This window comes from Bacillus rossius, chromosome 1, assembly GCF_032445375.1.
Source record: "Bacillus rossius redtenbacheri isolate Brsri chromosome 1, Brsri_v3, whole genome shotgun sequence".
In the NCBI taxonomy this organism is placed as follows: domain Eukaryota; kingdom Metazoa; phylum Arthropoda; class Insecta; order Phasmatodea; family Bacillidae; genus Bacillus; species Bacillus rossius.
In genome coordinates this window covers 305,836,742-305,849,116 of record NC_086330.1, presented here as the reverse complement: position 1 = coordinate 305,849,116, position 12,375 = coordinate 305,836,742, and the positions used below count along the sequence as shown (strand labels likewise).

At 31.4% G+C, this 12,375-nt stretch overlaps 1 protein-coding gene across 4 annotated transcripts; it reads right to left on the bottom strand.

Moving 5' to 3' along the window:
• Nucleotides 1-3,214: 3,214 nt before the first annotated feature.
• On the bottom strand, nt 3,215-10,826 carry LOC134527861 (uncharacterized). Of its 4 annotated transcripts, XM_063360840.1 has the most exons (6): nt 9,451-10,826; nt 8,780-8,922; nt 7,160-7,414; nt 6,810-7,081; nt 5,211-5,642; nt 3,215-4,066 (listed from the first exon to the last, which is right to left on the bottom strand). In XM_063360840.1, exons 1-5 carry the CDS (start codon nt 9,672-9,674, stop codon nt 5,511-5,513), a joined length of 1,026 nt encoding a protein of 341 aa, XP_063216910.1. In that variant the 5' UTR covers nt 9,675-10,826; the 3' UTR covers nt 3,215-4,066; nt 5,211-5,510. The 4 variants fall into 4 exon arrangements, with proteins under 4 accessions (XP_063216910.1, XP_063216907.1, XP_063216908.1 ...); XM_063360837.1 differs by having other exon boundaries at nt 6,810-7,414; XM_063360838.1 differs by having other exon boundaries at nt 5,506-5,642; nt 6,810-7,414.
• Between the last annotated feature and the right edge of the window lie 1,549 nt (nt 10,827-12,375).

Sequence of the window (12,375 nt, the reverse complement as noted above, 5' to 3'; positions counted from 1 at the left end):
TTGGTTGTTCTCAATTAATCTCATTTTAAACGTAACTTCACACCAATATTTAAGAACCATTAAAATCATATGTTTTTCAATTATTATTATTTCACTTATATGCAAATTTCCACTATTCACGTAACACCACTAAATTTCCTTTTTATAATTACTCTCCATACAGTAACCCAGGGCAGTGACGTGCTAGCTGGACTATCAGTCTGGGCAGACCATCCAGCAGTAGCGGTCCTGGTATTTACTGCAACGAGGGTAGGCGCCAAGAACCCCGTGAGAACACATCAATACAATAGCAAGGAGGTTTATTACAGTGGCTACCACCACTAGGGGCCAGCACAGAGTTTTACTTTCACCCTACATATCCAATAACATTTTTCAACCGTACTAAATAGGCTACTTAATGTGTATACATACTTATTTACACATTTATTATCAAGATATTCCATTCCACTTCTTTTCAGTAACAATTATATTTAAATTTTATAACTTCACTCTTTCTTGTACCTTAATCACTATTTTCACTTAAAAACCAGTTTATTATTTTTATTTATTTTCACAACAATGTTCAATTACAGTATGAAATGTAGTGTTGACCATCTGGTGTACATTGTATTGCTATAGATATGAAATTTTTTTTATACAGTTTCTGTCTTTCACATTGTTTTTCTCCAGTGTGCCATTTGTAAGACCTAGTAACTATATCCTTAGTACTTGTAAATTGCTTCTGTTGCAGGCATGTGAAGAAATTAGAACATTAGCTGACATTGAACTCCAAGGACATGTCCCATGTCAATGAAGAATTATTTTGTCATTTACTTAAAATGTTATTTCAATGCAATTTAAGTGTTACATAGTAATGAAGAAAGATTTAATAAAAAAATATTTTCTGAAGGGAAAAAAGTATGTATTTAACTTTATATTTCAACAACATTAAATGTTAATACCTAATAGAATGAGAAAATCTTAAGATTTTATTTTTTTATATCGTAGGTATCTTTAGAATGCATGGGCAGTTCATTGGACAAGAAAGTGAAAGATTTAATGCTCAAAAAAATTAGTGTTAACATATTCATTGCACCATGTCACAGCACGTAAATTATTTTATTTATAAACTATAAACATAGGTATATTTTAAAATAACATGCTTTTTTGTATGTGCCATAGGCTAAAAGAAAAAAAAAATCACTTAAGTTACATTCACAGATTGTGTACTCCATGTTAACTAGACTGACAAACAGTAGTACATGGGGAGCTCTTCAAAATATTTTTTGGATAGCCTGTTACTTACAGTTAAAATATCTTAATGAATGTTGCAGATGAATTAATATAATGCCATGAGATTACTGCTGATGTTTAAAAATTGCTAACTAACTGTGAACTTTGTTAAAAGAGGCTTCAAGCAGTTTATCTCCTTGTATATAGTATAATGAAATAAAATACATATAACAATATTTTCATGTAACATAGCTGTTGACTCAGCATGTGGGAAGCTCATACACCTTAATACATGAATTTGTGCAACTTTGTAGTTTTTTTCCTGTGAGGTAACTTACTAGCAATCAATCTTCCTGTTGAACATTTACACAAAATCCTGTCTTTTGTATAGTTATATGGAAATAAATGTTTTAGAACCATTGGATTGGTCCAGACAGAGCTCTTTTTCACCTGGCATAACATCATGCAATTTTTTAATTTGGAGCTTTATTAAAGATTTGTGTCTACGTTCCACCGGTACCTAGTGATTTGCTTGAGCTGAGACACAGAATTGAAGAGAAGCTTACATTACTCCGTAGAATGGGTCTTTAAATACAGGTGCACGTATTGAACATTTGTAAGAAAAATAGGTTAATGTACCGTAAATTTGATGCATGATTGTTGTAAACAGTCTAAATTTGTTATAATTTACTATTAAAACTGTGGAATTCTTTAATGGATGCACTATTATACTGCTTCTAAATAGAAGCTCTTGAAGGCATGGCTGGTGTTACCACATATAGGTCGTTTAAATTCACTTTCAATCTAGATTACCAAATGAAAATGGTTTTTGCCTACCATGTTTACAAATGACTTAAAAAAAAACTTTTTTTGTTATTTTAGTACAAACAGCTTGTTTTACTGATTATATTTCTCGAAAGATGTTAAATAAATTGTTTCTATCCCCTATCAATTCCCTTTTGTGACTTTAATACGTAAAATATGATATATAGTTACCATTAAACATAATAGGAAGTAATAAATATTAGTGGAATTTTTGTGGGTATGAGTGTGGAGATAATTGTTTTTTGCTATTAATATGAATATATCTGTCATCAAAATATTATATTTGTACAGGTTTTTTCCTACACACACACACAAAAAAAATTACAAACATCATAATAATAATTATGTATTGTCAATATCAATTGAAATTAAAAACACCATTTACAAGGACATATGATAACACTTCTTTAGCTGCTGTAAAACAAATAACTATGTAAAAATTTTCTAAAAGCTGTACTACAGTAATGACTGCCATAAGTAATATTCATCTATTTGGCTCTTGTTAGGCAGGTGACTGGAAAAACTGCAACATAATACTGCAAGTAACACACCTGCACGTTATGACATAGGTAACTTAGCAGTGTAGTGAATTAAATCTATAAATTGTATTTAGCAAAACCTTAGAAAATATTTATTTCAACTTTAAAAATATAAATAATATATTTTTTGGGTAAAACTGTACACATAACAAATCATTTTACAATGTACACTTTCTCAACCTTGTGTAAAATACATTTGATGCATTTTGTTAGGCTTAAAGCTAACTATAGTCCATCCACGGTAACCTCCTACTTTTCTGAAGCCCTGCTTTTCACCGGATCTACTTTAATGTCACTATGTATCCTTCCGCCGTATGTAAACAAAAACATTGCCATGTGACAAATGTCAAATGGTTTGTTTACAATCACCAGCTGTCAAAACAATGTGTGTGTGTGTGTGTATGTGTATATATATATATATATATATATATATATATATATATATATATATATATATATATATATATATATATATATATATATATATATATATATATATATATAAGTAATTTGAATATGATCTAAGTATACATGTATATGTGCATAACATTTATGATACCCAATGGTAAAAATATTAAAAAATAAGTTTGTTAGCTAAATAAATAACATATAATTTAAAGTAAATTTTTAGGAGAACATATAAATTTACAACATTTATGTAAGCAATAAATATCATCCTTTAGTACAGTTCAACACAGTTTTCTGCATCTGAAAAAAAAAGTATTGTAAATTATACATATGGCTGTCCATCTAAGCAATCTGGAAAAGACTAAGGATTGAAGGTTTAATAAAATTAACAAATTCAGATGAAAACATTTAAAAATGAATTTTCTTCTTTTATTTAATAAACCCCTACCATTTTGCCGGTTAAGGCCACAAATAAAAATATGGTTATATACATTTTCCTGAGTATACTTATTAGACAAAATCATAATTTTATGAACAGTAAAATTGTGGTAAAGAATTGATAGTAATTTCTATACCACTTATATGCATTATTTATTTGTGGCCCTGGATGGGGACTGGCTTTTTGTTTTCCAAGTAAGTTCACTGAAAAATGAAGAGACACAACAAAATAAAATGTTTCACATACACCTATACGAATCCAGAAATGAAATTTATTATTAATTTTATAATATGTGTAATATAAAGTTAATACATAAAGTTCCAGTAATCAACATACTTAATGGGAATGCATAAAAGAAAAAAAAATGTTTCAAACCCCAATACTTACAGTTGCCCAGGTGTTTATTACTTACAGACCTCAATAAGAACACCCGGGTAAATCATCAAGAGGAACTGCCAGTACTTCACTGTCTCCATCTACTTGCTGTGTCGTAACCTCAAATTCTTCGCTGTCACTGTCTTCACTTGAACTATCCTCGCCGAGGTGGATGATGAGTGGAGGAATGGTGCCGCTGTCTATGTGGACTTCTCTCTCCCAGTCTGCTTGAATTAGCTTCTCCACGTGATCCACACACCTCGCCCATCTAAAAAAATTAATGTATACAGTAAAACCTCTATAAAATGACCTGTTTATAGCAAAAACCACTCTATAACAAAATATGTTTGTTTCTGTCAAAACGGCATAGTAAACAATGCATGGCATGCTCTTTATTACATACAATTTTGAACTCACTCCACAAGAAACTATTTTTAAACACAACAAAACTCATTTAATGTGTTTTCCTCAACTATCAAAGCTATTATTTAATACTTGAAGTAACATGTTTTGTTTTATGTTATCTGAAAAAAAAATTTATAGTGGTTTATTCAAGATATAATAAAGCTGTAAATATTTTCTATGTTATCAATAAAGGCTTAGAATGCATATGATAAAATATTTATTTCATAAGTTTTGTGTTTGTTTTTGGTTAAAATTTGTCCCAGACAAAAACAGTGAGATATAGCGAAAATTTAATTTTTTGAATAGTTTTGATGATTTACTGTATATGTATTTCACTATAATAACATAACTTTTGAAAATACTAATGTGCAAGAACTACATGTGTAAATACCTATTCAAGTTCGCTAGATGAAAATATTCAAAATTCTCTACGTTGAAATTTTATCTGAATATTGAAATCTGCCTACAGCACTGAACCCACCATAACTTTAAAGTCATTGACACAAGATTAAGCATAACAGAAAGTAATATCACAATTACTAATAAATACAAAACTATTTATGGAAATGAAACAATTGCAAATGGACTGCAATTACAAAAAAAAAACCTTGCAAATAAGTCACCACTGTTAGATCTAGAAACTACACAAATATGTATGAATCACATGGGAATAAAATTACAAACACAAACACGAACACAAACACATACATGCAACACATTTTCAAAACGACAACTACACAAATTCAAACCACTTATTTTTACCAATTGTTTTAAAACTGTATTACTGGTATATGAATATACACAAAATGATAATCACACTATACACACACTAGCACACAAAGTTATCAAAAGGAATGGTAGGACCAGGCTGCTAGGCAACAATACTTACGTATTATGTAAAAATGTATGGTAAGGGTTTTGCTGAAGCTTGAGGAATGTTCTACAGGAAAATAAAACAATTTCTACTTCAAAAGGAATACCCCATTGGTCATGCAACATGAAAATACCTCTCTGGTGTGGAAGCATCAAGAGCCTCTTTCCAGATGGCTGCAACTGCATCATTGTCAAATCTCTTGGCCCGCCCCACGTTACTATTGTAATGGTGTTTACATTGAGCCCAAACTAGTTCGATTGCATTATAGTGGCAGTGATAGGGTGGGAGTCGTAGAATTTTGTGGCCATAGTTACAAGCCAACTCGTCTACCTCATATCTGAAAAGTGTGTTAGAACAAGGCGTATACGTAATTTTTTGCAACTATCTCACTTTTAAAGAAATGCTGTAAAAAAAACGAAATAATATACCGTATTCAGGGCTTGTTTTGTTTAGCTATTCTCAGCAGCTCCACTTTAAACAAATTATTTTCATGTTTTATCTCATTCTTCTCCAGCCACGCGATCAGTGCATCCTTGGTCCAGTTCGTTGTAGGTGTTTTCTCAACCTACGTTATGCCAACATTTAACTAAATACTCAAGTAGCTGATAAGAATTCATGACAGTAGAACCCTGTTACAATTTTACTGCTTATAAAGTTTTCCTGCCTATAATGTATTATTTTTCAAGTCCAATATTTTCCCTATAAGGACAATGTATTTAATTCCTGGATATAATGTTTCACAAATTATGCGTTTCGTGCTTGTAATGTTCACTTCATAAAATTTTAGAAGACGAAAAAAATTAAAAGCCTTTGTCTATACTGTCTATGTATATGTGTATGTTAGCAGTTAACTGCCTGTTGACACCCTTGGAAAACAAATAAATTCATAAATTTTTAGCCATTCTGTGTGTTTTCAAATGTATTCACTTAAATCACATGTTCAAGTGGCAAAAGAACTGGACTTAAGCATTTCCACTGTAAACACTGTCGTGAATTATGACAATTATACAGAAATGAGACAATTTTACAGCAATGAGACAATGTGTAAGTAAAGATAAAGCAGATAGAAGCTGGAAGCACCATGATGTTAAAGAAAAATTGTTTTTGGCTTGCTACAAGCAAATTGGAGCATCAAATATATCTTTATGTAGCTTGTTGAGTCCATTGGCAATAAATCCACACTAAAAAGTACTAAATTGAATTTCCTGCTTATGTTTTTTTTTTCTTGTAGCCCCTTAAAAACAAATTATAACAGGGTTCTACTGTACTTATGCAAAGCAAAAATGTGTTTTGGCATATTGTCGTAATGAATTTCTAAATTTAACAAAGCATGTTAGTTTAGTGACTAGAAATTTTTTTGAAAATATTATTTTAATTTATTAAGTAGGGCAACAGAGCATTCATAAAGTGGGTCCTTTAACCAAACAAGTAATTATGTCATTTTCAAATGCTATTTGCAATAAAAAATTTTTATTTGGTATTTCAAACCCTCTACTAAATTAGTTTGCACTATTATGTAATTCAATTACATATATATATCTGTGTGTGTGTGTGTGTAATCAATTTCAGCTCAAACATTATAGTTTAAAAAAATGTAGTGTAGGCATACTATTAAGATAACAATTATTGCTGGCAAAATGTATTAGTCTCGAATATTCGTACTTATACACATGTAAATTTTTCACATTACAATTTGAGCAATAAAAAGACACTGCTTTACCATTGCACATACCTGGGTGCTGTGATATGAAGCATTGTCCATTATTATGACACTGGGTTCCTCCAGATGCACCAACATGTCTTCAAACCACATCAAGAAAGTTTCCCCATTCATCTCGCCATGGTAGTCTGCAGTCTTCTGACCTGAAACAAAAAGTAATCCTGCTCCTGGCACAAAGCCAGTGCGCCCTCCAGCATTAACAACAATAAACCTTTTACCATCTCCAACAGTACGTCTCTTCGCAGATTGTAGACTCTTGTCCTGCCATGACTTTGATACAGTTCCTGAAAAATATATGAAATGGAAATGAAATACTTTGTATTGGACCACAGAACAAATTTTCAAATAAATTAATGCCTTGCCTCTCTGGAAAATCCATGTTTCATCAACAAATATGAAATTGGCACCTCTTTCTTTTTCTTCTTTATACTTTCTCAAGAAATCTATTCGCTTCAATACTATGTTTTCATTCTCTATCAAAGCTTTTCGTCCATCAACAGTTGTCCATGAAAATCCCATCTTCTTTAACAATTTATGAAGACTTGATCTTCCACCATAATAATCTATTTGTCTTTCCCTGATTTCTTTCAAAATGGTGTCGACTGTAACATTCAAACCTGTAAATTTATTGCATACATTAATAATACATGAAATAACAGAGGTACACAAAACTAAGCGAAACCACAACCCCGTAGAAGATAATTTAAGTGCACAATTAACATTTATTAAATAGTTTTAATAAACTTACATTTCAAAAATACTTTTAAATTAATTTAAATTTTGTAGTTTGCTTAGAGGAATTCTACATTGCAGTATTTTTGTCTGCAATGATATGACGATTATATTGCGCGTTTGTATTGAAGTTGTGTAAAACATTATTATTTCAGCATTCAATTTAGCAATCAATAAGTTACAAGCTCTACACTGTGTTATAGGTAAATGTTTTGTATCGTGTATCCCATGTGATCCCTAGATCTTTATGCATGAACCTGTACATCCTATTGATCGTGTGGTGCATGCTTTTTTTCATTTATTCAGATCAAAGATCCTGAACATAATCAAATATTGTGGTATAGCAAGAATAATTATCATAAGTTTAATAAAACATATATATTTTCATTATTATTCAACTTTAAATCATAACTCATAACTACATCACAGGTTTTTAGTTTTGGTTTTGTACAGGATTTTTAAACGTAATAAATTAGAAAAGCAAGCATCATCAATCACAGGATCAATATTTGCAGGATCATGCGATCAGGATCAATGTATCGAATCGGATACGCGATACTAAACTTTTACTGTTTTATAACCTTCTGTTACTTCATACACTAACACACAGTTTGTCTGGCTAAGTTGTGTTTTCATATGATACTTCATTACAATGAAGTAGGCCTATTGTTTATAAAATAACAATACCCCTATATTTTCTAAAGGGTTAGGCGGGGCATGACACTATTTTGCAATAGAATATATATTGTACTGGACCCTGCCACACAGTACAATTTAGCCAATTAAGTATCCCAATTTTTTTTTAATAACCATGCTTGCTTAGACCACAACTCACTAATTTGTAACCAATTACTGCTAAAGCGCACAACTGGATATTATTGATACTGGAAATAGTCATTATTTAACCTTCTGATACATCATAAAAGTTGAGGTTATTTAATATGTATACTGTGTATAATGATATAAACATTACTTGTAGTTTTAGAATGTAACAATTTTCTTTCTATCTTTAACCTAGCCTTAAAAGGACGTGTACCTATTTCATATGTTGCACAATATTCTATATATCAATACCATATCAATAAAGAAACCTAACAAACCACTCAAAAATGTTAAGTATTTTTAAAGGACAGATGATATCGGGAAAAAAACTGAACCGGTCAATCTGCATATGGATATATGAAATGAATACAATTAAGTAGGGCCTACCCCAGTGATATTGAAACTACTCTTCAGTATCAAATTTTTACCTTCAGCGTACATCCTGTAAATTGCATTCCTGATTGCATTTACTGTGAAATCGTCGACTGTGTCAAGTGACTTTCCTTCCTGTGGCCTTTTTTTCCTCTTTTTTCCTGGTGTTGAAACTTCTTCAATGTCTTTCTTGTAGTACCTAACCAAAAAAAAAAACATTTGTCATAACACTTTTCCGGGGACCCGTTCACAATACGCAGTTAGGCAGTGTTCCAAATATGGCATTTTGTCACAAATATTTGCTTTGTGGTCACTAAATGGAAACATGACAGACTTTGTCCACGAAATTAATGAAGTGTTTTTTTATTTATTTTGTGATCTCCCAAACAGATGAAAAACTAATTAAATGCAAATTATAAAATCACTCCCTTATGTTATAGTTAAACCTATCATAAAGTTTATAAACATCGTTATAAACAAACGTGTATTACACCCATAAAAATACTTGAAAGTGCCTATATTGTTATTTTTAGGACCTGAGTAGGCCTAATATGATTTTAGGTTAACTTTTCAACAGAGACGCCACATGGCGGTGTTGTCTCACACCAAAAAATATAAATTGGAAATAAAACACAAAAAACCTCGTGAGTTAAAACACAGGCCGACAATACTTAGGACACAGTCGATATTTTTTTTACGTGCATGAAAACGAAAAAAGCCTACTTACTTGAGAACAGTTGACTTTGCGATGTTGAGAAGAAACGCGGTCGTCTGCGTAACGTCACATTTCTTCAAGTCGCCTTTTTTAATTAAAACATATAAGTTCTGAGCGACGTTAATGATGTCCATCTGACGCTGCGAAGAAGTAGCTTTCCCCATTCCGGAACCAATTACCATTACAGCAATCACAAGAACCACACAAAATATCAAAACGATAACAAATTCCATCATTACAATAGTAGATAATAAATAATATAACAAAGTTAAAATACACAATATTAACACAAAATCCTGAAACACAAACTGTACGTTATTTCACGGTCAGTAATATATTAAAACACACTGCAATATGGCGTAATCTGTGCAGACTGCAAACGGCTGAAAGAGAAAACAATCAAGTGACTATTAACATTATTAATGCGCGACCACGGTTTCGGCACGTAATATTTTTTTACCGTTAACATAACGTTTTTATTTCACCAGAGATTTAAAAAAATGTTCAAACTTAACAAATACCCACACAAATTCTTAAATACACGCGGAAAGTCAAAAAATATATATTTTGGCTATGGAACTATTTCGTTCTAATCATTGCCAACACACCACTTCTCTCACTGTTTCATTTACACACATGCGAGATCATTAATATTAATAATATTGTACATAGATAGTTACTTTTTTTGTAAAATTTTATTTAACATCATTATACGGTAATTTAGTGTTAATGCATGTTTAATATGCATATGATGGAAAGTATTTTTGCAAACGAACCAAACATGCTGCATCCTGGTGTGTTTTTTCAAAGGTTCGTTTAAAAAAGTAGGAGGTTACCGTGGATGGACTTTATTGATTCTATTGCTAATAAAATTACTTTATTAGTTCTGGAGTAATGAAACACATATTAACACAGTTTGGCAACTGTACCTGTTACAAATAATTAATATTCATGTATCAATTTATGTACAAGTAAACAGGCTTTGGACAAATCAAAAAGAAAAAATACTGAACTATAAATTATTTCTATCCTACACATTTAGAATGTAACTAATGAAGTCTTTCATAACAGTTGGTGAGAGGGAAGTGGAATATAGCCACTTAGCCTGCTGTTTGCTTTCAAATTCTTTCCTTTTTTGGAGAAAATAAATTTGGTTTTTTAGGGGAAAAAAAGGGAGGGGGTAATTATCTCCCCATCCCTTCTCTGCATAAGCCCCAGGTATCTGGTATTCAACTTAAAGCATGTTTCTTCATGCGTCTTCTGCAGAAAATTCAGGGTACACACGGACACACTTGACTGACATGAATGCTTGACAGCCATTTTTTTTTGTATTTTGAATCAGAAATTTTTTCTTTTTGCCATGTGGGTGATCAGGCAAAAAAAAAAAAAAAAAAGTGGAGGCAAATTTTTACTACAGTTAATCAATATAGAGTTTCACACAATAAGTGACCATGTTTGCTCTCATGAGTGGTTATGGGTAAATATCCCAAGATGATAGTGGCAGAGCCATATAACACAACCATGATGATACTAGTTGATCAACTTTGCTACTAGGATGAACCTGTTCAAGCTTCTGTTGTACAATGGCTCCTTGGAGTAAATGGATAACAGTTGTGAAAACAGGTGTGGAATTTTTTTTCTTTTATTTCTGAATACACAAGTCTACCGCTCTACCCTTTGCCAAAGGTTAGGTTAACCCTTGGTTCAAAGTGAGCAGAGGAAGCCCAGGGAACATGGGTTCAGCAATGAGTCATCCTGTAATGGAAAGGTTAAGCACAAAGAGGGCCGACTGAATATGCTTCGTAAGAACAATAGTTGCTTAATAAAGTATATATTAAAGATCAAACAAACTTTATGCTGTAAAGAAATTTTGAGGGTTAGAAGGTATGAATAAATAAAAAAAATAATTAGACATATTTCAGAGGGCAGCCATATTACACTTTACTTTCTTTTTTTATATATAAATATTATGAATTACAAAAAACAAATTACAATAATAAATATAAACTCTTTAAAAAAAACAAGTGACTTTGAGTATTATTAAATCTCGCAATTGATCATAAATTTATCTCTGTTTATAAAGGAAAAGAATTAATTATAGAGTACAATTCATTTAAACATTTTTTTTTTTTATTCGAATTTGATTTTAACTTTAGCAGGTTAATGTATCCAAAAGAGAAATTTAATTGTCCGAAGAATGCATGCTACATGCGGAGAACACAAGAGTAACTCTTATCTGGTGCACATCCTGTGGCCGTAGGAGAGAGGAGGGAAATCCACTCCTAGTAGATGATCAGGTATTCATATCAGACACGGCTTGGTCACACCAGGACGCCCACCGCCAAACAACAGATGGCAAGTCCATTAATAATAAATGGATTATGAAAATAATACTTTAAACACAATCCTCAAAGGATTCGTGAAATAACTCGCCCCTTCAGGTGGTTAGATGCTCTTAAATTACTCCATAATATTACGATACACCAGAAGGTACAACTAAAGCATGTTTACGATGGCTGCCACGACATGAAGAAGGCAGAGACAGCAAATTGCTAGGAATTTAGCCGTGACCAAAGAGTCACCACTGTATAGAACAGTGTAAAACAAAAGTTGTGTTCCAATATACCTATGGCTAAATGCCTTACAAAGAAATACCTTAAATAATTAGCTTTTGATTCTTCATTGCAATATTTTAATTTCAGAATTCAGAAATACATCACAAATTTCATATTTGATAAAGTAAAAGATTACAATCAATCCACTTTAATTATATTATGTTATTATTTTATTATATTGTTATATTAATTTGTCTACAGTAACAAATATATTAGTAAATATAACTGATAAAAAAAATTAAGCAGCTCTTCAGTTTGCCTTAAAAAATATATATATATGATATGAAATTGAGCATATGCCCAGCAAATGTTGAATAGTGGC

Coding starts and splice junctions, on each gene's coding strand:
- LOC134527861 (XM_063360837.1), bottom strand. CDS start 9,674: ATGATGGAATTTGTTATCGTTTTGATATTTTGTGTGGTTCTTGTGATT. Junction 8,923..9,450: donor GCAAAGTCAACTGTTCTCAA/GTAAGTAGGCTT, acceptor TTTTTTGGTTAG/GTACTACAAGAAAGACATTG. Junction 7,415..8,779: donor TTACAGGATGTACGCTGAAG/GTAAAAATTTGA, acceptor ATAAATTTACAG/GTTTGAATGTTACAGTCGAC.